This window comes from Oncorhynchus kisutch, linkage group LG10 (assembly GCF_002021735.2).
Source record: "Oncorhynchus kisutch isolate 150728-3 linkage group LG10, Okis_V2, whole genome shotgun sequence".
Lineage (NCBI taxonomy): Eukaryota > Metazoa > Chordata > Actinopteri > Salmoniformes > Salmonidae > Oncorhynchus > Oncorhynchus kisutch.
The window spans coordinates 7522022-7547245 of NC_034183.2; the positions used below are offsets into that span (position 1 = coordinate 7522022).

A 25224-nucleotide genomic window follows, 5' to 3' on the forward strand; every position below is an offset into this window, starting at 1 on the left:
TTTCTCTCCCCCCCTCTTTCTCTCTCTCCCTCCCCCTCTTCCATAGCTGGAGTTGGAGAAGCAGAAGGGTGAGAGCCTAGGTGTGGTTATAGTGGAGTCTGGCTGGGGCTCCATCCTGCCTACGGTGATCCTAGCTAACATGTTGAACAGCGGCCCAGCTGCCCGCTCTGGGAAGCTCAACGTGGGAGACCAGATCATGTCCATCAACAACACTAGCCTGGTAGGGCTACCACTAGCTACCTGCCAGGGTATCATCAAGGTACCGTACACAAGTCACTAGTCAGACATGTCCATCAACAACACTAGCCTGGTAGGGCTACCACTACCTGCCAGGGTATCATCAAGGTACCATCAACAACACTAGTCTGGTAGGGCTACCACTAGCTACCTGCCAGGGTACAATCAAGGTACCATTAACAACACAAAATAAGTAAGCCTTGTCCGAGCCAGAACGGCCCATAACCCATCTGGTTCCAGCCTTTTGTATTTTGTTTGGTTATCTTCCAGAAATTGTAGAAATGTTCCTTATTCAGAAGTTCCAGCTAAGCAGGCTAACATTAGTTAGCTAATTAATATGCTAGCTATCATACAGTAGGCTTATATTAATAATGATATATTTAATATAAGTAGACATGCACTCATGCATGTAAAGTACCCACAAGCTTCCGGGGGCTGAAAACACAATCGTCGCAGGATGAACGAGTGACGTTTCCGGCCAAGGGCGATCCATTTAAAAATCATTCCTTCCTCCCTCCCCCATTGCCCTGCAATTGTAAACTCGTCAGACGTCATGATACATCATCAAAAGTGTCCACTAAATGTGAGGGCTGAGGGGATAAGTGTTTGGACTGCAGCCTATATCTGGAGCATACAGTCAACTCAGGCAGCGTCTATATTATGTTACTGCTCATTGAGCCTGTTTTACTTTTTTTTAACCAAAAGTTCAAACCACTTCCTTTATTTGTCTCTTATCAGTCAATAAAGAAAAGGAGATGAGGAAGCCATTGGTATTGAGATTGCGATCGACACAGCCATTCTAGGAAGACATTCTAGAGTATTGAGATTGAGACAGGGCTATTCTAGAGTATTGAGATTGAGACACGGCCATTCTAGAGTATTGAGGTTGAGACAGGGCCATTCTAGAGTATTGAGGTTGAGACAGGGCCATTCTAGAGTATTGAGATTGAGACACGGCCATTCTAGAGTATTGAGGTTGAGACAGGGCCATTCTAGAGTATTGAGATTGACATCGGCATTCTAGAGTATTGAGATTGAGACACGGCCATTCTAGAGTATTGAGATTGAGACAGGGCCATTCTAGAGTATTGAGATTGAGACACGGCCATTCTAGAGTATTGAGATTGAGACACGGCCATTCTAGAGTATTGAGGTTGAGACACGGCCATTCTAGAGTATTGAGGTTGAGACAGGGCCATTCTAGAGTATTGAGATTGACATCGGCATTCTAGAGTATTGAGATTGAGACACGGCCATTCTAGAGTATTGAGATTGAGACAGGGCCATTCTAGAGTATTGAGGTTGAGACATGGCCATTCTAGAGTATTGAGGTTGAGACAGGGCCATTCTAGATTTTTGAGGTTGAGACATGGCCATTCTAGAGTATTGAGGTTGAGACAGGGCCATTCTAGAGTATTGAGGTTGAGACAGGGCCGTTCTAGAGTATTGAGATTGGACATCGGCATTCTAGAGCAGGTATTCCCAAACTGCATTGCCGTCGGGCGTACGCCAAATAAAAACGTGATTCACATTTTTTTTAAATAATAATAATTCTTCACAATTTCTAACTGTTTCATTTTCCAACGGGGCTATACATTTGGGTGAGTTTGTTTTTCTCGCCTGAGTAGCCACGTTTCACTGCCAAAAATAACATGAAACCATCTATTGTTCAGCAAAATAACAACACAATGTCAAATACAGGTAGCCTCGTCAAATAATTAACATCCAATCACATTAACCGTCACTCTCTAGCGGGAATTCCACTAATGGTCCGTATGGAGTCAAACGTAGCTGCTGCTCATTCCATTTGTTCGGAAATGGATAAATGGTTAAAAAAAGACAAATACTAACTCTACTGTACTACATTGATTTGGGGTTCACTTATATTGCCTTTCCTCAGCCACAGTGTGTTATATGTGCAAAAGTACTATCTCACAACTCAATGAAACCTTCACTCTTGCGCAGACATGTAGAAACTGCCAGAGTCTAGGTGATGTGGGTAAGGCGGAGTCAGGCGCAGGACACAGAGATGAGTAATAATAGTAACTTTTACTCAAAAATAATCTTCCAACAAGGAGAACGAAAATCCAGAATCACATAAACGAGACAACTGACAACAATAAACACGCACAAAACCACGATGGCTCCAGAGGGTTAAATAGGGAAATAATTCAAACGTAATGGGAACCAGGTGTGTACAACACAGACAAAACAAATGGAAAAAGAAATGTAGATCGGTGGAGGCTAGAAAGCCGGTGACGTCGAACGCCGCCTGAACATGGAGAGGAACCAACTTCGGCCTCATCGAAATTGCAACAAGCGGTTCTGTGAAAATTGAATTGAATCAGAAGCCACTGCCAGATTTCTGGATTGGGCTGCGCTCAGAGTGTCCTGCCTTGGAAAATCGCGCTGTTAAGACACTGATGCCCTTTGCAACCACGTACCTATGTGAGAGTGGATTCTCGGCCCTCACTAGCAAAAAAAATAAATAAGTATTTAAGACGGAGACTCTCTCCAATACAGCCCAACATTGCAGAGTTATGTGAATCCTTTCAAGCATACCCTTCTCATTAACCTGTGGTGAGTTATTCACACCCTTCTCATTAACCTGTGGTGAGTTATTCACATCCTTCTCATTAACCTGTGGTGAGTTATTCACACCCTTCTCATTAACCTGTGGTGAGTTATTCACACCCTTCTCATTAACCTGTGGTGAGTTATTCACAATTTTTAATGAACAAATAAGGTTTTATATGTAAGATGGTTAAATTAATAACAAAATGATTGATTATTATTATATTATTATTTGTGCCCTGGTCCTATAAGAGCTCTTTGTCACTTCCCACGAGCAGGGTTGTGACAAAAACTCACACTCATTCTTATGTTTAATAAATGTATCGTATAGTGTGTGTGTGTGTGGTAGGCTTACAATGATGGCAAAAAAAACAACATTTGAGAGTGCGCTGACCCTGGTGCTAGAGGGGGTACAGCTGGAGGTTGAATGTTTGAAGGGGTACGGGACTATAACAAGTTTGGGAACCACTGTTCTAGAGCATTGAGATTGAGATCCACACAGCCATTCTAGGAAGACATTTTAGAGTATTGAGATAAACACAGCCATTCTACAGTATTGAGATAAACACAGCCATTCTACAGTATTGAGATAAACACAGCCATTCTACAGTATTGAGATAAACACAGCCATTCTACAGTATTGAGTTTGAGATACGGCCATTCTAGAGTATTAAGATTGAGATACGGCCATTCTAGAGTATTAAGATTGAGATACGGCCATTCTAGAGTATTGAGATTGAGACATGGCCATTCAAGGAAGCCATTCTAGAGTATTGAGACACTCTAGAATGGCCATTGCTATTTATCGTGTTCCGGTCGTCTTGCCAGGGTCTGAAGAGCCAGGTTCAGGTGAAGCTGAGCATCGTGAGTTGTCCTCCTGTCACCACCGTCCTCATCAAGAGACCCGACCTCAAGTTCCAGCTGGGCTTCAGTGTTCAGAACGGCATCGTGAGTAGGATTATGATATCGTTATAATGCATTATAAGACTTGTCATAAGCATGTATGACGTCTTTGTACTCTAATCATCATCTCTCTTATAATGATCCTGATAACAGCCATTTAGATTCAGAGAGTTGAGCTTTTCTTTCCCTCTCCTCAGATCTGCAGTCTGATGCGCGGCGGTATCGCAGAGCGAGGAGGGGTGCGAGTCGGCCACAGGATCATTGAGATCAATGGGCAGAGTGTTGTTGCCATGCCGCATGAGAAAATAGTCCAGACCCTGTCTGTATCAGTGGGAGAGGTGAGCATCAGGATCCTATGACTGTTAGCTAATTGCCAACGTTATACACGTTCAATGAATAGCCAATCAGAACCCTCTTTGGACGAAACAGACTAATAAGCATTTATAAAAATACAAGTGAGTGTCTTCATGATGAGTACTGATCTGTCCGATTCTCTCCTCACTCTCCTCCTCCTCACTCTCCTCCTCCTTCTCCTCCTCACTCTCCTCCTCCTTCTCCTCCTCACTGTCCTCCTCCTCCTCACTCTCCCCCTCCTCCTCCTCACTCTCCTCCTCCTTCTCCCCCTCACTCTCCTCCTCCTCCTCACTCTCCTCCTGCTCCACCTCCCCCTCACTCTCCTCCTCTGCACTCTCCTCCTCACTTTCCTCCTCACTCTCCTCCTCCTCACTCTTTTACTCACTCTCCTCTTCACTCTCCTCCTCCTCATTCTCCTCACTCTCCTCCTCCTCCCCTCTCTCTCCTCCTCCTCCTCACTCTTTTACTCACTCTCCTCTTCACTCTCCTCTTACTCATCCTCCTCACTCTCCTCCTGCTCATTCTCCTCCTCCTTCTCCTCTTTCTCATCCTCCTCACTCTTCTCCTCCTCACTCTCCTCCTCCACCATCTCCTACTCCTCCTCTTCCTCCTCCTCCTCCTCACTCTCCTTCTTCTCCTCCTCCTCCTCCTCCTCCTTCTCCTCTTCCTTCTTCTCCTCCTCACTCTCTACCTTCTTCTCCTCCCCTCCTCATTTTCCTCCTTCTCCATCTCCTTCTCCTCCTCATTCTCCTCCTCACTCTCCTCCTCACTCTCCTCCTGCTCCTCCTCCTCTTACTCATCCTCCTCATCCTCCTCACTTTCCTCCTGCTCATTCTCCTTCACCTACTCCTCCTTCTCCTCTTCCTCATCCTCTTCCTCACTCTCCTCCTCTTCCTCACTCTCCCCCTCCTCACTCTCCTCCTCCTCCTTCTCCCCTTCCTCCTCCTCCTCCTCACTCTCATCCTGCTCCTTCTCCTCTTCCTCCTCCTCCTGCTAATTCTCCTCCTTCTCCTCTTCCTCCTCCTCCTGACTCTCCTCCTTCTCCTCACTCTCCTCCTTCTCCTCTTCCTCCCTCTCCTCCTCCTCACTATCCTCCTCCTCCTCACTCTCCTCTTTCTCCTCCTCCTCTTCCTCACTCTCCTCCTCCTCCTCTTCCTCACTGTCCTCCTCCTTCCTCTTCCTCATCCTCTTCACTCTCCTCCTCCTCATCCTCACTCTCCTGCTTCTCTTCCTCTTCCTCCTCCTCCCCTCTTCCTCATTCTCCCCCTCCTCCTCCTCTTCCGCACTCTCCTCCTCACTCTCCTGCTCTCTTCCTCACTCTCTTCCTCCTTCTCCTCCCTCTCCTCTTCTTCCTCCTCCTCTCCTCTTCCTCACTCTTCATCCTCTTCTCCTCCTCCTCCTCCTCATTCCCCTCCTCCTCCTCCTCTTCCTCCTCCTCCTCACTCTCCTCTTCCTCACTCTCCTCCTCCTCCTCACTCTCCTCCTACTCCTCACTCTCCTCCTTCTACTCCTCCTCTTCCTCCTCCTCCTCCTCCTCCTCCTCCTCACTCTCCTCCACCTTCTTCCTCACTCTCCTTCTCCTCCTCCTCACTCACCTCTTTCTCCTCTTCCGCCTCCTCCTTCTCCTTCTCCTCACTCTCCTGCTCTCTTCCTTACTCTCTTCCTCCTCCTCCTCCTCACTCTCCTCCTCTTCCTCACTCTCCTCCACCTCCTCTTCCTCCACTTCTTCTTCCTCCTACTCCTCATTCTCCTCCTCCTCTTCCTCACTCTCCTCCTCCTTCTCCTCTTCCTCACTCTCCTCCTCCTTCTCCTTCTCCTCACTCACCTCTTTCTCCTCTTCCTCCTCCTCCTCCTCCTCCTCCTCCTCCTCCTCCTCCTCTCTGTCAGATCAACATGAAGACCATGCCTGCAGTGATGTTCAGACTGTTAACAGGACAGGAGACTCCTGTTTACATCTAGTCTCTCCATGCCTGCTCCTTCAATGGCACCCTTTTTCCTGTGTAGTGCACTACTTCTAACCATGGCCCATATGGCTGTAGGTTCACTATGTGAGGAATAGGGTGGCATTTGGTACTCGTACTCTCTCACTGCTTCTGCATGTCTAGGAGAAAGATGGTGGACAGACAGGATGAGTGACAGGCAGAGGAGGCTGGTGTTCCAGCCATTCCAATGAGCTTGTCCTCCGGCTTATAGTGACACCAGCCTCCACTGCTGACAGGGTGGTGGTACATTAGCAACATTTATTTTTTATATATCATTTGATTTTGGGGGTAATATGTTACTATGCTGAAGATTTCAACAACAACAACAAAAATTCAACTTCAGGCTTAGTTGGAGTAGCCTGGATAACGCATTGTTTGGCGATGACGCGTAGTACAATGTTAGCTAAACAGACTGGTACCAGGCTATAATTGAACAGCTACACGGTCATAATGGTTTGATGTGTACAGTGTGTGTGTGTGCCTGTGTGCGCGTGTGTGTGAATACGTGTGAATACTGTTAAAATAACTGTAAATGCAAGGTAAATTATTATGTTCTTATGACTAGATTGCAAACACGCCACATTTTATTTCCAATTGAATAACTTGCAAGATTAAACAATGTAGTGACATAAATGTGTTGATACAGTAACTGAACTTATTGTAGGGAAGGGGTTGGTCTGTCGTTATTCTTCAATAGCAGGGATATTTAAGCTACATCCCGTGTATACCTAAACAGCATAGGACAAGGCTATTCTTCAATAGCAGGGGTTTTTAAGCTACGTCCCGTGTATACCTAAACAGCATAAGACAAGGCTATTCTTCAATAGCAGGGGTATTTAAGCTACGTCCCATGTATACCTAAACAGCATAGGACAAGGCTATTCTTCAATAGCAGGGGTATTTAAGCTACGTCCCGTGCATACCTAAACAGCATAGGACAAGGCTATTCTTCAATAGCAGGGGTATTTAAGCTACGTCCCGTGTATACCTAAACAGCATAGGACAAGGCTATTCTTCAATAGCAGGGGTATTTAAGCTACGGCCCGTGTATACCTAAACAGCATAGGACAAGGCTATTCTTCAATAGCAGGGCTATTGTTGCCTGGTCTGTCATTGGAGCCTGCCGTGCCAATGCATAACTACTACCTTAGGAGTTGGTAAGACAACAACACAGACCGATCTGGGGACCAGGCTAGGGGGGGGGGGGGGGGGTATTGAGCAACAGAAAACAATGTAATGTAGTGTGTCCCAAATCACACCCTTTCCACTGGGAACAGATATCAGTTCCAATGTCTAGTTTTCATTTACATTTGGTTGAGTTTGTCAAATAATGTGAATTCAACGTGAAATCAACAACAACAACATTTCATCATGTCATTGGATTTATGTTACATTTTTTGGGGGGGTGGGGGGGGGGGGGTTGAAGTGTCGTGGAAACATCGATTCAACACGTTTTTTTTGGGGTCCAGTGGGTATTCCCCTAGATAGTGCACTAGTTTTGACCATGCGAGGCCCATAGGGCTCTAATCAAAAGTAGTGCACTATGTAGGGAATAGGGTACCCTTTGGAATTACAAACCAGTGTCTGGAAGCTGTCCTTTTCTCTCTATACTGCCTTGGATGTAACAAAGGTTTCAATATAACATTATGGCAATGCTGAAAGCCAAAGATAATACTGCGACATGTATTCTTAAAAAAAAATTAAAAATGAACGAGTGCACTGTTAAGGATATAAGGGGGGGCGGCCATTTTGGAATGCAGAGCAGGTATAATGAGAATGTATAAACTTGTTTAGTTGCTGTATTGTGAGAAGCTAAGAATATACTGTGATTAATGAAATGTTAATGACAATGCTTAATATGGCTTTCCAAATACGTAAAAAAATAAAAAAAATAAAAGGGATTTATGACATGCAATGATGAAAATAATGTAAAGTACATGAAAGTCAAGTGGTTCATGAGGATGAAGACAACGGCTGAGTGCCAGATGGCACCCTATTCCCATAGGGCTCTGGTCTAAAGTAGTGCACTATATAGGGAATAGGGCTCTGGTCTAAAGTAGGGCACTATATAGGGAATAGGGCTCTGGTCTAAAGTGGTGCACTATATAGGGAATAGGGCTCTGGTCTAAAGTGGTGCCCTATATAGGGAATAGGGCTCTGGTCTAAAGTAGTGCCCTATATAGGGAATAGGGCTCTGGTCTAAAGTAGTGCCCTATATAGGGAATAGGGCTCTGGTCTAAAGTAGTGCCCTATATAGGGAATAGGGCTCTGGTCTAAAGTAGTGCCCTATATAGGGAATAGGGCTCTGGTCTAAAGTAGTGCCCTCTATAGGGAATAGGGCTCTGGTCTAAAGTAGTGCCCTATATAGGGAATAGGTCTCTGGTCTAAAGTAGTGCCCTATGTAGGGAATATGGTTCTGTAGGGCTTTGGTCTAAAGTAGTGCACTATATAGGGAATAGGGCTCTGGTCAAAAGTAGTGCCCTATATAGGGAATAGGGTTCTGTAGGGCTCTGGTCTAAAGTAGTGCCCTATATAGGGAATAGGGTTCTGTAGGGCTCCGGTCTAAAGTAGTGCCCTATATAGGGAATAGGGCTCTGGTCTAAAGTAGTGCCCTATATAGGGAATAGGGCTCTGGTCTAATGTAGTGCCCTATATAGGGAATAGGGCTCTGGTATAAAGTAGTGCCCTATATAGGGAATAGGGCTCTGGTCTAAAGTGGTGCCCTATATAGGGAATAGGGCTCTGGTCTAAAGTAGTGCCCTATATAGGGAATAGGGCTCTGGTCTAAAGTAGTGCCCTATATAGGGAATAGGGCTCTGGTCTAAAGTAGTGCCCTATATAGGGAATAGGGCTCTGGTCTAAAGTAGTGCCCTATATAGGGAATAGGGCTCTGGTCTAAAGTAGTGCCCTCTATAGGGAATAGGGCTCTGGTCTAAAGTAGTGCCCTATATAGGGAATAGGTCTCTGGTCTAAAGTAGTGCCCTATGTAGGGAATATGGTTCTGTAGGGCTTTGGTCTAAAGTAGTGCACTATATAGGGAATAGGGCTCTGGTCAAAAGTAGTGCCCTATATAGGGAATAGGGTTCTGTAGGGCTCTGGTCTAAAGTAGTGCCCTATATAGGGAATAGGGTTCTGTAGGGCTCCGGTCTAAAGTAGTGCCCTATATAGGGAATAGGGCTCTGGTCTAAAGTAGTGCCCTATATAGGGAATAGGGCTCTGGTCTAATGTAGTGCCCTATATAGGGAATAGGGCTCTGGTATAAAGTAGTGCACTATATAGGGAATAGGGCTCTGGTCTAAAGTAGTGCACTAAATAGGGAATAGTGCTCTGTAGGGCTCTGGTCTAAAGTAGTGCCCTATATAGGGAATAGGGCTCTGTAGGGCTCTGGTCTAAAGTAGTGCCCTATATAGGTAATAGGGCTCTGTAGGGCTCTGGTCTAAAGTAGTGCCCTATATAGGGAATAGGGTGCCATTTGGGACGGAGGCGACTTGTTCGTTCACTACACAATGTTATGTTCATTACACAAGAAGCAGATCATCAATGACTTGAATACCTGACTCAACGATGTCCATTAAAAGTATGTGAATCTCACACACGTTTGTTTAATTTTTGTTACGCTATTGGAACATGAAAAATGGCACAGATACAACACATATACAGTACATATTATGGCATTGACACAGTAGAACACGTTATACGTATATACATGATTTACATAACTAAATATATTGAACAGTAGGTTTAAAGGGCTCCCAGAGATATTCACAACTAATTCACAAAGTTAAACACATTTGTCTTGGTAACTGCAATGATAATTGATTTTCAAGTTGAGAGAATATTGTTTGGCGTGACCGACACAGATGTCACTGTGCTTGTGATAGTGCTAGCTTAGCCATATCACTTCCTCCCTCACCGTGCTAGCTTAGCCATACCACTTCCTCACTGTGCTAGCTTAGCCATACCACTTCCTCCCTCACCGTGCCAGCTTAGCCATACCACTTCCTCACCGTGCTAGCTTAGCCATACCACTTCCTCCCTCACCGTGCCAGCTTAGCCATACCACTTCCTCACTGTGCTAGCTTAGCCATACCCCTTCCTCACTGTGCTAGCTTAGCCATACCACTTCCTCCCTCACCGTGCTAGCTTAGCCATACCACTTCCTCCCTCACCGTGCTAGCTTAGCCATACCACTTCCTAGCTCGCCGTGCTATCTTAGCCATACCACTTCCTCCCTCACGGTGCTAGCTTAGCCATACCACTTCCTAGCTCACCGTGCTAGCTTAGCCATACCACTTCCTCACCGTGCTAGCTTAGCCATACCACTTCCTAGCTCACCGTGCTAGCTTAGCCATACCACTTCCTCACTGTGCTAGCTTAGCCATACTACTTCCTCACCGTGCTAGCTTAGCCATACCCCTTCCTCCAACACCATGCTAGCGTAGCCATACCACTTCCTCCAACACCATGCTAGCGTAGCCATAACACTTCCTCCAACACCATGCTAGCGTAGCCATACCACTTCCTCCAACACCATGCTAGCGTAGCCATACCACTTCCTCCATCACCGTGTTAGCTTAACCATACCACTTCCTCCCCATCCAGCTCACGCCTAGAACCTGCGAACTCTACCCCGCAAACACACTTGACCCCCCCTCCTTGACAACGTCTTAGCCAACTACGCTGCCAAAAAGCTAGCGATTCGATAGCGCGGGTGGAGACATTTCAAGCAGGGGATAGGAGGTTATAAATCTCGACTCTGTTAGAGTCTGACTGACAGCTCCTGGAGTGATGGTTGGCGGCTGACTTTCCGAATTTCATCCTGGAACACATAAGAAGAAAATAACATTATTTACAGTTAAATCAATAATTACTATTTCCTATTACTGTACTTATGTAGCAGATCACCCTGGACCAGAGCTAGTGATCGTGAGAGATCACCCTGGACCAGAGCTAGTGATCATGATCGTGAAAGATCACCCTGGACCAGAGCTAGTGATCGTGAGAGATCACCCTGGACCAGAGCTAGTGATCACGATCGTGAGAGATCACCCTGGACCAGAGCTAGTGATCATGATCGTGAGAGATCACCCTGGACCAGAGCTAGTGATCATGATTTTGAGAGATCACCCTGGACCAGAGCTAGTGATCGTGAGAGATCACCCTGGACCAGAGCTAGTGATCGTGAGAGATCACCCTGGACCAGAGCTAGTGATCATGATTGTGAGAGATCACCCTGGACCAGAGCTAGTGATCATGATTGTGAGAGATCACCCTGGACCAGAGCTAGTGATCATGATTGTGAGAGATCACCCTGGACCAGAGCTAGTGATCATGATTGTGAGAGATCACCCTGGACCAGAGCTAGTGATCATGATCGTGAGAGATCACCCTGGACCTACAGTACATCATCTCATTAAACTGACAGAAACTTACTGTAGGAAGCACTAAGGTTGTCAAAGGTGTGGTGGTTACTCCTGCCAGGAAGTTGGAGTTCAGGTATCCCTCTCCAAAATAAACATCCTCATCTTCGTCGTTGTCCACCCCGACACTGAAGGCGTCTCGTATCTTCCCAGGGATCAGACAGTCCAGCAGAACCACCAGGACTCCAATGATCAAACACAGCACACCTGGAAAACAAGATGGATGCCTTTTAAGCAACATTTTCGTTAAATGTTGTCATTGGTGTGGATAAATGGGATCGTTCTCAATTCATCTTTCCTTTCTCCTCACCTCCTTCTCAAAACACACATTTGGAGAAGGTCCAAGGTCCCTTTCCCTCGAACCTTCACTTACAGTGCATTTTTTGAGATGGAGGCTAGGAGATAGAAACAAAGGAATTGAGGAAAGATGAATTGGGGAAAGAGCCTTGGGCTCTGGTAAACCTTTCCTTACCTGTGGCCAGTGCAAGCCAGAAAGAACCGCTGTACTCTGTCTGGAAGGCCCCAGAGGTGCCTATGGTGAACAGACAGGTAGGCAGGTTCATGATGGTGGAGAAGGAGGCCATGGAGAAGAAGATGAAAGCGGCGGTGGCCACCATCATGTAGCCGGCGTACAGGATGACAGGCATGGAGAACAGCATGTTGGCTACCAGCCAGCAGCAGAACGCTGTCCTGGGGAGGCGAGTTAGATTTGGTATATGTGTATGTACAGCCGGCAGAATTTGTACCGTTCTCGACGGCGGGTTTATTAACCTATTGCCTAACCTTAACCCTTACCCTGGCATTTTCCAAACTTGGGGTCGCGACCCTTTTCGATCCCAATGCCTAACCTTAACCCTTACCCTGGCATTTTCCAAACTTGGGGTCGCGACCCTTTTCGATCCCAATGCCTAACCTTAACCCTTACCCTGGCATTTTCCAAACTTGGGGTCGCGACCCTTTTCGATCCCAATGCCTAACCTTAACCCTTACCCTGGCATTTTCCAAACTTGGGGTCGCGACCCTTTTCGATCCCAATGCCTAACCTTAACCCTTACCCTGGCATTTTCCAAACTTGGGGTCGCGACCCTTTTCGATCCCAATGCCTAACCTTAACCCTTACCCTGGCATTTTCCAAACTTGGGGTCGCGACCCTTTTCGATCCCAATGCCTAACCTTAACCCTTACCCTGGCATTTTCCAAACTTGGGGTCGCGACCCTTTTCGATCCCAATGCCTAACCTTAACCCTTACCCTGGCATTTTCCAAACTTGGGGTCGCGACCCTTTTCGATCCCAATGCCTAACCTTAACCCTTACCCTGGCATTTTCCAAACTTGGTGTCGCGACCCTTTTCGATCCCAATGCCTAACCTTAACCCTTACCCTGGCATTTTCCAAACTTGGGGTCGCGACCCTTTTCGATCCCGATGCCTAACCTTAACCCTTACCCTGGCATTTTCCAAACTTGGGGTCGCGACCATTTTCGATCCCAATGCCTAACCTTAACCTCTAGATACATGGCGGTCAAAATATCCACTTCCTTCTAATTCTGACTTTGAGGAGCAATGTCTCACTGAAAACATCTACAGGTATATACGTTTAGATTGAGACTGGTTGTCTCACAGAACTATTTATTTTTATATGGCTAATCTTACCAGAGGGTGGCCGAGGCGTAACGCCCAGAGTATCTATACTGGTAGATGAGGCCACAGGGGTTGTTGAGGGTAAACTTCTCAGCGATATAGAGGATGGGGTTAGGTAGACCTCTCTCTAAGGCGTTCCCGTACTCCTCATCGATGGTGTCTTTCCACGCAAACATCTCGTTGTAGTTGATGGTCTCGTTGAGTTGATTCACAGGATTCCCTGGAGGGACAGAGTGGACCATAGAGGACAATGGCTGTTATAATCCATGCACTTGTAAGAATCATTGTAAGAATCCTTCTAAGAATCATTGTAAGAATCCTTCTAAGAATCATTGTAAGAATCCTTCTAAGAATCATTGTAAGAATCCTTCTAAGAATCATTGTAAGAATCATTGTAAGAATCCTTGTAAGAATCATTGTAAGAATCCTTGTAAGAATCATTGTAAGAATCATTGTAAGAATCATTGTAAGAATCATTGTAAGAATCCTTGTAAGAATCCTTGTAAGAATCCTTGTAAGAATCCTTGTAAGAATCCTTGTAAGAATCCTTGTAAGAATCATTGTGATGTTTGTTTAATGTGTCAATTAATCCCTTAAGGCAGGGTGTGTTGGGCAACTCCAGTCCTCGGGGCCCTGATTGGTGTCACACTTTTGCCCCAGCACCAGCTAACACACCTGACTCCAATAATCAACTAATCACGATGTTTAGTTAAAAATGCAATTAGTTTAAATCAGGTGTGTTTGCTAGGGATGGGGGGGGGGTGACACCTATCAGGCTCTCGAAGGAAGGGAGTTGCCCTCCCCTGCCTTAAGGGATGGGTCGCCAAATGGCGATTTGACACGAAAACAACAAAAAAATATTAATTCACATAACACACAATACAAGTTACGTGTCACATGACTTGTGATCATCACCCCGGTGTGACAGGGTCAGGATCACCATAACAACCCCATGCCTCACATACTGTATCAAAAACTTTAGCCTTGTGTCCGTCTTTCTTCATATGTACATATTCAAATGCATGTGAGTAGAAGAAACAGTGGAAATGCTATCAAATATAAGATGACTTAAAGGGGTATAGTAGCTCTATTCAATATTATCCTTAGGCAATCACAGAAAACCCGGAACAATAATCTTACGGAATTGCATTGTCGCATCACAGTCTCTTGACAGACGCTACGAAACCAGTTATGTTAGGTGCGTCTGTCGACGAGAGATTGTACCCCAGGTAACATATACAGAACATTCAACACTGCAGAAAGTGTAATACATACAGGTGTAATACTGTAAACATAAATAATGGTATTACTTTCTAATTCTACGGGCTTTACCTTTTAAAGTAATGTTAATACCATACAGTCCTATGTGCAGTCCCACTTCAGCGTTCACCTCCTCACTGCTGAAGGACTTGTAGGTGGTGTTGGTGGTGGCTCGGGCCTCAGCCCAGTCGCTGGTGAAATTCAGTGCTGAGATGATATAAAATGAGATGACACACTTACAGACATAATAGGAAACAAACAATACAAGGCTTTTTTGTTTGTTTGTTGTTAGCCGTTATGGACATGTGAAATAATCAACATCCTCTCGATCTATCAGAATCGGGTCTGTTTATTAGGGCAATAAGATAAGAAGATTTGAATCCAATGACTGCCAGTCATTTGACATGTTGCAATAGATGTCATGTGATGTGGAAATGTTATAACAATTTCCAGTTATAGGTACTTACCCACTATCACAATGCCTATGAATAAACTGATGATGATTCTGAACATCCAGAATAGTCTCTAGAAGAGGGGGGGGGGGTGAAAATCCATTAATTCTTAACTCAAATTGATTAATCAAGTTTATCTCAATCACATTCCGAGGGTTAAATAATATCTTTAAATATGCATTTTTACATTGAGAAATTGTATTTTCTACAATTTTGTGTGATGTCATAACAGTGTACTCATATTAGCGCCAACAGAAATGGAATCTGAAGATGAATGAAATCTGAAGATGAATGGAATCTGAAGATTAATGGAATCGAAAGATGAATGGAATCTGAAGATTAATGGAATCGAAGTGGAATCGGAATCTGAAGATTCCATTTCTGTCTGCATTAATATGAATGAATCCGTAGTTAGGGTTGCACCAGTTCACTCTACTCACCGACTTGCCTCTGATACCTGGCAGAATAAGAAGGAAGCTGACCGTGAAGACCAGGAAGACCAGGATAATGGTGAGGAGGTGGGTGCTGAAGATAAAGGAGGTTCTTTGTAGGGGGTAGAATGGGTAAATGCCATCGTAGAAAGTCATCTTTCCTCAGAATCTCCGGGGCTGAGAGCAGACAGCGTGACAGAAGGGACAGTGTGGAGAGCAGGGTGTCTCAGTTACTGTCTAAAGATCCAGAGATTAGCACATCCGTTCCTTACTGTATAGTAGGGATACTGTACACTGAGGAATGAGAATGTTACATCATTTAAAAAGTGAAACTTAAGTAAAACATATGAATTGTTTCAATTATCAAATTAATTTGACTGTTCTCCGAATCAAGAAAAAAGTATTTTTAAATTCAACATACATTTTTTTAAATGCTTTAAGAAACCACTGTTGAGATTGAAAGCACATGCAAACTAAACCGTGTCAGGTACAGTACAGCCAATGGGTACAGTAAGTGGATACTCTTGCACTCAAGTTTACCCTCCCTGGCAAACTACAAGGACAAAGACAACCCCATCTCAAAATCGACTCGTTTTGGAAGCAACAAAGAAATAGCAAAGCAAACACAAAAAACCGATTCTATCTACCTCCGAGCCATACTAACATGCCAGTGTGCGATATATATATATATTATTTAGACCTTTATTTAACTAGGCAAGTCAGTTAAGAACACATTCTTATTTTCAGTGAAGACCTCGGAACAATGGGTTAACTTGCCTTATTCAGGGGGTGAACGACACATTTTTACCTTGTCAGCTCGGGGATTCGATCTTGCAACCTTTCGGATATTAGTCCAACACTCTAACCACTAGTCTACCCTGCATAATGCATAAAATATATGCTTAAAATAATACTCACCTTTAAGTGTATAAAAGTTACTAGAGCAGATCAAGACAGTAGCAGAAGGATGAGAAGAACGAATGTAACGCACGAAGGCGACAGGCTTCTCTTTTATAGCATATCAGCACATCTTTTGTTTATCTTTAAGGATGCATTTATTAGTATTCCTTAGAATAAGGGGTGTGTTAACTGGTGATGACCAGTCCATCAAGGAAACGCATGTTTCAGTCATTTGTAAGAACTTGGGTCATCGACACTGTAGACTATCCTTCTCTGTGGCAATAGGCTATATTGTATGGCTATCAACGAGATTTTTTAATTGTTCTGGTTTTTCAGTGCGCATGACATTTCATCCACAGCAATTAGGGTAAGTAACAAACGTATCTATCTATTCAAAATAGGATTTTTTTTTTAGCAAATCAATCAATTGTCCTCTTCTTGATTGATTAAAGGATTATTTTCGCTTCCAACCAAACACACTTCTTTCTCTACGTTAGAGTGACAATTTAATTTATGAAGCACTGATACCCACAATGATTTTACACATTACCAATCAAAACTAAAAATGTGAGGTAAAGATGATTTTACGGAAAGATTTAGCCCAAATGTTTTCCTATCTTACCTGGTCTTTCCACACAAGTGCTCCTCGACTAGACTCTTGGCTGGCTCAGAGTGCATGCAGTTGCATCTCTCGCATCAATGGACTTGCGTAAACCGATCTGGAGTATCTTGGCAGTGCTTGCCCTTATCGTTGAACGTAAGTAGCCTTGTAACTAGTTACTTTTAAATTTGAACGGTTAAAACCCACGGAAAATGTCTCATCTTGATAAATAAGTTTGATTTAAAAAAGTCCTCAATTTGAGTACCACACTGAAAGTGTCGATCTATAAATTCACCTGTTTAGATGCTCAGTCTAAAGTCACCTGGGAAGTCCAACGATATGACGGCTGGTACAACAATTTAGCCTATCACAGTCGAGGAGCTGTTGGTAAGTTTCTAACAAAATCTGACGATATAACTGACAATATAAAATATGTGAAATATGAATATTTAAAGATATAGGATGCGATTATAGAAAGCCATAAATTGCAATGTTGCTAGATGATAATGGAACTCACGGAAGTGTGTGCGGGTGCAGGTTCCCCCCTGGTGCGACTGCTGCCCGCGCGTTACTCTGACGGGGTGCTCCAGCCTCTGCAGGAACCACAGCTCCCCAACCCGCGCAAACTCAGCGATGTGACGGCCAGGGGCCACTCGGGCCTGCCCTCAGCACACAACCAGACCGTACTCTCTGTGTTCTTCGGTAAGTCCATGTTTATTGTTCACTATGGCATAATGACATTCAGGAGGTATTGTTTAAACAACAAATTGCATTATGAAATGAACCTAAATAATTGAGGTGAGGTTGCCATAGTCACCCCGGTTATAATAATGCATAGTAAGATGATTCTAACACATTTTAAATATGTATGACCCCCTTTGAGATTATATAATAATGTCTTATTACCATTTTATAATGATGCAGACTAAATAACAGCCTTTTAATAAAATACAAGTTATACAGCATTATAGCTGCAGCAGGCGTTAAGTCAAATGTTATATACAGTATATTTCTCCAGTGTACCATGTATTGTCTGTGATCCATATAACTTGTTATAAGCACGTATGACCCTTTATGTGTCTTGTGAATCTCATGGTGTTTCTCTGTCTCCTCTGTATGTGAAGGGTACCATTTAATGTTTGAGATACTGGACTCCCGTCCTCCCGGCTGTCCCCCTGAGTTCATGTACATCCCCGTCCCAGAGGGAGACCCGGTCTTCGACCCCCACCGTACCGGCCGTGTCCTACTGCCCTTCCAGAGGGGGCCCTGGGACAAATACTCCAGCCAGAGCCCCAATAACCCCCGCACACAGGTAATAACAGGTACTATAACAGACAGGTACTACAACAGACAGGTACTATAACAGACAGGTACTATACATACAGACAGGTACTATAACAGACAGACAGGTACTATAACAGACAGGTACTTTAACAGACAGACAGGTACTATAACAGACAGACAGGGACTATAGCAGACAGGTAATATAACAGACAGGCACTATAAAAGACAGGCAGGTACTATAACAGACAGACATGTACTATAACAGACAGGTACTATACAGACAGACAGGTACTATAACAGCCAGGTAGTATGACAGACAGGTACTATAACATACAGACAGGTACTTTAACAGACAGACAGGTACTATAACAGACAGGTACTATAACAGACAGACAGGTACTATAACAGACAGACAGGTACTATAACAGACAGGCACTATAACAGACAGGTACTATACAGACAGACAGGTACTATAACAGACAGGTACTATAACAGACAGGCACTATAAAAGACAGGCAGGTACTATAACAGACAGGCACTATAACAGGCAGGTACTATACAGACAGACATGTACTATAACATACAGGTACTATACAGACAGACAGGTACTATAACAGACAGGTACTATAACAGACAGGTACTATAACAGACAGACAGGTACTATAACAGACAGACAGGTACTATAACAGACAGACAGGTACTTTAACAGACAGACAGGTACTATAACAGACAGGTACTATAACAGACAGACAGGTACTATAACAGACAGACAGGTACTGTAACAGACAGGTACTATAACAGACAGGTACTACAACAGACAGACAGGTACTATAACAGACAGGTGCTATAACAGACAGACAAGTACTATAACAGACAGACAGGTACTATAACAGACAGGTACTATAACAGACAGGTACTATAACAGACAGACAGGTACTATAACAGACAAATACTATAACAGACAGACAGGTACTATAACAGACAGGTACTTTAGCAGATGCTTAATGAGTTCATACATTCATTGAACCCACCATCTTGGCATTGTTAGTGCAATGTCCTTATGAACTGAGCCAGACAGGAGCATAATGCCACAAGGTAAGACCAGTTGGTGATACTTTAGTGATTACATGGTCAGTCTGTTGGACATCTGCCAGGCATAATAATCAAGTAATAAATCCAAAATGACATCAATTTTATCATAACACCTGCAGGTGAACCTGGTGACTGCGTGGCTATGTTATGTTATGTAGGTGAACCTGGTGACAGTGTGGCTATGTCATGTCATGTTATGTAGGTGAACCCGGTGACTGCATGGCTATGTCAAGTTATGTCATGTTATGTAGGTGAACCTGGTGACAGCGTGGTTATGTCATGTTATGTACGTGAACCTGGTGACAGTGTGGCTATGTAATGTTATGTCATGTTATGTAGGTGAATCTGGTGACAGTGTGGCTATGTCATGTTACGTCATGTTATGTAGGTGAACCTGGTGACTGTGTGGCTATGCTATGTTGTTTGGTGAACCTGGTGACAGCATGGCTATGTCATGTCATGTCATGTTATTTAGGTGAACCCGGTGACAGTGTGGCTATGACATGTCATGTTATATAGGTGAACCTGGTGACAGTGTGGCTATGTCATGTTATGTAGGTGAACCTGGTGATAGCGTCGCTATGTCATGCCATGTTATGTAGGTGAACCTGGTGATAGCGTCGCTATGTCATGTCATGTTACTCTAGGTGAACCTGGTGACAGCATGGCTGGACGGCAGCTCTATCTACGGCCCGTCTAGTTCCTGGTCTGACGCCCTGAGGAGTTTCTCTGGGGGTCTCCTAGCCTCGGGGGAGCAGTTGGACATGCCCAAGAGGAGCGGGAGCACGAGCCTCATGTGGAGCGCTGCTGATCCCTCCACTGGTCAGCATGGACCTGAGGGACTCTATGGTGAGTAGATGCTCGTTGTCTTCTTCTTGCTGCTTCTTCTTCATCTTGATATTCTTCATTTTCATCTTCTTTGTCATCTTCATCATCTTCTTCATCTTCTTCTTGATTACCCAAAACTCAGTAATGTAAATCTGCTGACTTTTACTTTTGGATTACATTCCCCTTAAGAGGTACTAGAATACGACAAAAAAAGGATGCATAGTGGCCTCCTAACTTGTAGTCAGATTCGCTCAGGTGGAACAAATTTAAACGTGCACCTTTTTTTCAAAGCTGATCTGAATGTCATTGAGAAAACAGAAAGGTGTTATGTTTAAAAAATAATAATTTTGAACAAACAATCCTTTCTGAATTTAAAAGAAATCCAGGAAGTAATCATGTGGAGTTTTTTTTTTCATGATATTTTGGCGAGTAAATGTAACTGATTAAAGTTAATTTTATTTGATGTAATCAGATAACATTTAGCTGATTACATCATTTAATCAGTTACTCCACAATCCCGGTAGTCTGTGACAATGGACTTGCACAATAAAAACGACATAATGCCAGTTGATCTGGTTAGACACTTCACAAATGACTAAAATACAATAAAGAAATACAAAACAAGATTTGAACTGTTAATGGATATTAAGATATTGACACAAGAAATAGATATGATATAACCGTGTAAAACTTCCTGCTCCTTATCCGTTGAGTGTGACTCCATTACATTCATGCCTTGGCACAGCGAAAGAATATGAACCATTAAGCAATAACTTATAAAGATATCAACCCCTTTAAGGAGGTCAGAGAGAAAAAGATATCGGCACCTGTAAAGAATTACTGAAAATACTTTATTCTCAGGACAGTTATCACTGCTTATAAACATTTATATATCAGGGTTGGGTTCAGTTTCTACTCAGTCAATTACTGGAATTTCAGTTTACTTCCTGAATTGACTGATTTTCGAATGGAATTGACCCCAACTCCGTCATACAGTCGATGCTGCAGTTCAACAGCCAAACACGCAGCCCGAGTAAAACCCTTTCTGTTTCTTCGTTTCCACCCTCCAGAGTTGGGTAACGCCTGGGGCAACGAGAATGTGTTCACCATGGCCGAGGGGATCGTGTGGTTTCGCTACCACAATTACATCGCCTCCCAGCTTAGTGAGAAACACTCGTCGTGGTCTGACGAAGACCTGTTTCAAAACGCCAGGAAGACCGTGGTCGCCACGTTCCAGGTACCAGGAAAAGTCTGCTGTAATTCAACCAAAACATGACTGGTCATTTAGTGGTTATTTACAGTAAAATAGCATGTCACATGACCAGGAAAGAGTGTTGTCATCAATGCCAGGTGGTCGTGGGTTTCTGGATGAAATGATATTATTTAAGAGTGTCTGTGTGACTCTCGTCACCTCTTATTCCTTCTGGTTTTAGCACCAATGTAATTATCCCGTGTATTGACAAACACTCGACAAGTAAAATTAATAATATTGTAATTTTTTTTTTTTTTACAGAATATTGCCTTCTACGAATGGTTGCCTGGATTCCTGGGGGAGAAGACAATGATTCCATACCAGGGTAAGAGAGAGAGAGAGAGAGATGGAGAGGGAGAGAGAGAGATGGAGAGGGAGAGAGATGGAGAGGGAGAGAGAGATGGAGAGAGAGAGAGAGAGATGGAGAGAGAAAGAGAGATGGAGAGAGAGAGAGGGAGAGAGAGAGAGATAGAGGGAGAGAGAGAGAGATGGAGAGGGAGAGAGAGATGGAGAGATAGGGAGAGGGAGAGAGAGATGGAGAGAGAGAGAGAGATAGAGGGAGAGAGAGAGAGAGAGAGAGGGAGAGATAAAGTGACTGTGTGTGTGGGGGGGGCAGGCTGATCACAAGGCATGTGGTGAGTTGTTACCTCTAGTGGTATTGTGTAAATATGTGCTGTGTCAGAAGGGAAACACTCAGAGACAGATGCTTCACACACGGGCATGCACGCACACAGGGGTCAGCGACCAGAAGAAGAAAGTTGTTCTTTCTACTTAATAAATCATATGGAGGTTTAAATGGAACCTTAATTTAACTAGGCAAGTCAGTTATTTACAATGACAGCCTACCAGGGGAACAGTGGATTAACTGCCTTGTTCAGGTGCAGAACAACAGATTTTTACCTTGTCAGCTCAGAGATTCGAACCAGCTACCTTTCGGTTTCTGTCCCAACGCTCTAACCACTAGGCTACCTGCCGCCCCTTAGCAGTAGTCCTTTCCCTGTAATCTATCACAATGTTAAAAAATGCTTCCTCTACAGTGGGCAGACACATACATGCTGTACCTATGACAATGGTTTTTGGAGACTCCATCTCTTCTATTTTAGAGATGTTTTACAAGATTACATCCCGTGTCATTGTTCTCCATCTGTCTTGTCTCCTGCAGGCTACCAGAAGTTTGTGGATCCAGGGATCTCACCTGAGTTCCAGGCCGCTGCCATCCGCTTTGCCTCCACGATGGCCCCACCTGGTGTCTATATGAGGTACTGACGACTAGCCTCCACTGTCTGGAGCAGGCCCCTCTCCTACCCTGTTCCTGGAGAGATACCCTCCTGTAAGGTTTACATTACAACCCTGTTCCTGGAGAGATACCCTCCTGTAGGTTTTCACTCCGATCCTCATCTAGCACACCTGATTCTAATAATTAGGTGGTTAATAAGCTGAATCAGGTTAGTTAGAACTGGTGTTGGAGTTAAAACCTACAGGAGGGTCTCTCTCCAGAGACAGGGTTGGAGCGAAAACCTACAGGAGGGTATCTCTGTAGGAATAAGGTAGAGTTGAAAACCTACAGAAGGGTAGATCTCCAGCAACAGGGTTGGAGTTAAAACCTACAGGAGGGTAGCCCTCCAGAGACAGGGTTGGAGTTAAAACCTACAGGAGGGTAGCTCTCCAGAGACAGGGTTGGAGTTAAAACCTACAGGAGGGTAGCTCTCCAGAGACAGGGTTGGAGTTAAAACCTACAGGAGGGTAGCTCTCCAGAGACAGGGTTGGAGTTAAAACCTACAGGAGGGTAGCTCTCCAGAGACAGGGTTGGAGTTAAAACCTACAGGAGGGTAGCTCTCCAGCAACAGGGTAGGAGGGAAAACCTACAGGAGGGTTGAGCCACCAGGCGATCATGCTGCATTCAACAGGCTATTAAAACAGTTGTATTGTATGGTTCCACCAGGCGACCCCTTCAATTCAATACTGTACACTAGTGCTAGTAAATATCTCTATAAGGCTCTGTGCGGGCCATTTTGTTGTTATTTACTAACAAACATGGTCCCCAATGCAGTGTTTGTGTCAGCATTCACATCTCAACAGCTGCATGTAATTTGTGTCATCATCAATTTTTCATACGTTCTTTTGGCTACAGAAACAGAACTTGCCACTTTCAGAAGGTTGTCAACATCGATGGGAGCACGTCATCAGCCATTCGCATGTGTAACAGCTTCTGGAACCGTCAGGTATGTCTGCATGTAGACTGGTCTCAGATCTGTATAGCCTCCATGTAGACTGGTCTCAGATCTGTATATAGCCTTCATGTAGATTGGTCTCAGATCTGTATATAGCCTTCATGTAGACTGGTCTCAGATCTGTATATAGCCTATATGTAGACTGGTCTCAGATCTGTATATAGCCTCTATGTAGACTGGTCTCAGATCTGTATAGCCCCCATGTAGACTGGTCTTAGATCTGTATAGCCTCCATGTAGACTGGTCTCAGATCTGTATAGCCTCTATGTAGACTGGTCTCAGATCTGTATAGCCTCCATGTAGACTGGTCTCAGATCTGTATAGCCTCCATGTAGACTGGTCTCAGATCTGTATAGCCTCCATGTAGACTGGTCTCAGATCTGTATAGCCTCCATGTAGACTGGTCTCAGATCTGTATATAGCCTCTATGTAGACTGGACTCAGATCTGTATATAGCCTATATGTAGACTGGTCTTAGATCTGTATAGCCTCCATGTAGACTGGTCTCAGATCCGTATAGCCTCCATGTAGACAGGTCTCAGATCTGTGTATAGCCAACAGCCATAGGAGGTGGCAAGACAGCACCTTTCGTTGAGACATTTCTATTAGAGAAACTGATTGACATGTTTCAAACAAACTTCTCTGATCGTCTGTTGTAGAACCCCAACCTGAAGTCAGGCCAGGACATAGACCATCTGATTATGGGCATGGCTTCTCAGATCGCGGAGAGAGAGGACAACATGGTTGTGGAGGACTTAAGAGGTCAATTTCCATCACATCATCATCATCATCATCATACAATTTCAGATTTCTTTGTGTCTACTGATCATAAGACAGAGATCTTCCACTTCAGCTTTAGATGGTCAGTGGAGGGATGGCCGGGCTTTATGTAAGCCTTCAAACATGAAGAGGACAAGTAGTTGCTTATGACAAGTCTTATAATGCATTACAACCACATCATGATGCATAACAACCACATCATGATGCATAACAACCATATCATAATGCATAACAACCACATCATAATGCATTACAACCACATCATAATGCATAACAACCACATCATAATGCATTACAACCACATCATAATGCATAACAACCACATCATAATGCATAACAACCACATCATAATGCGTAACAACCACATCATAATGCATAACAACCACATCATAATGCATAACAACCACATCATAATGCATTACAACCACATAATAATGCATAACAACCACATCATAATGCATTACAACCACATCATAATGCATAACAACCACATCATAATGCATAACAACCACATCATAATGCATAACAACCACATCATAATGCATTACAACCACATCATAATGCATAACAACCACATCATAATGCATTACAACCACATCATAATGCATAACAACCACATCATAATGCATAACAACCACATCATAATGCATAACAACCACATCATAATGCATAACAACCACATCATAATGCATAACAACCACATCATAATGCATTACAACCACATCATAATGCATAACAACCACATCATAATGCATAACAACCACATCATAATGCATAACAACCACATCATAATGCATTACAACCACATCATAATGCATTACAACCACATCATAATGCATAACAACCACATCATAATGCATTACAACCACATCATAATGCATTACAACCACATCATAATGCATAACAACCACATCATAATGCATTACAACCACATCATAATGCATAACAACCACATCATAATGCATAACAACCACATCATAATGCATAACAACCACATCATAAT

General features: G+C 43.8%; 3 protein-coding genes across 3 annotated transcripts in view; 2 read left to right on the forward strand and 1 right to left on the reverse strand.

Moving 5' to 3' along the window:
• The window catches only part of LOC109898220 (amyloid-beta A4 precursor protein-binding family A member 1), a 22200-nt gene extending 14267 nt beyond the window's left edge, over positions 1 to 7933 (forward strand). The window contains exons 7-10 of the mRNA XM_031832984.1: positions 47 to 259; positions 3640 to 3759; positions 3912 to 4052; positions 5956 to 7933. Of these exons, the coding sequence (XP_031688844.1) occupies positions 47 to 259; positions 3640 to 3759; positions 3912 to 4052; positions 5956 to 6027 (546 nt within the window). The 3' untranslated portion in view covers positions 6028 to 7933. The remainder of the gene's footprint in view (positions 1 to 46; positions 260 to 3639; positions 3760 to 3911; positions 4053 to 5955) is intronic.
• Positions 7934 to 9463: 1530 nt separating this feature from the next.
• LOC109898226 (dual oxidase maturation factor 1-like) lies at positions 9464 to 15481 on the reverse strand. Its single transcript, XM_031832985.1, has 7 exons — positions 15263 to 15481; positions 14838 to 14895; positions 14443 to 14577; positions 13123 to 13330; positions 11943 to 12160; positions 11484 to 11677; positions 9464 to 10869 (listed from the first exon to the last, which is right to left on the reverse strand). The coding sequence occupies exons 1-7, from the start codon at positions 15407 to 15409 to the stop codon at positions 10810 to 10812; spliced, it is 1020 nt and encodes a 339-aa protein (XP_031688845.1). The 5' UTR covers positions 15410 to 15481; the 3' UTR covers positions 9464 to 10809.
• A 1779-nt stretch (positions 15482 to 17260) lies between these two features.
• The window catches only part of duox (dual oxidase), a 40286-nt gene continuing 32322 nt past the window's right edge, over positions 17261 to 25224 (forward strand). The window contains exons 1-8 of the mRNA XM_031832841.1: positions 17261 to 17456; positions 17879 to 18066; positions 19778 to 19979; positions 21029 to 21195; positions 21472 to 21535; positions 22373 to 22469; positions 23342 to 23432; positions 24101 to 24203. Of these exons, the coding sequence (XP_031688701.1) occupies positions 17261 to 17456; positions 17879 to 18066; positions 19778 to 19979; positions 21029 to 21195; positions 21472 to 21535; positions 22373 to 22469; positions 23342 to 23432; positions 24101 to 24203 (1108 nt within the window). The remainder of the gene's footprint in view (positions 17457 to 17878; positions 18067 to 19777; positions 19980 to 21028; positions 21196 to 21471; positions 21536 to 22372; positions 22470 to 23341; positions 23433 to 24100; positions 24204 to 25224) is intronic.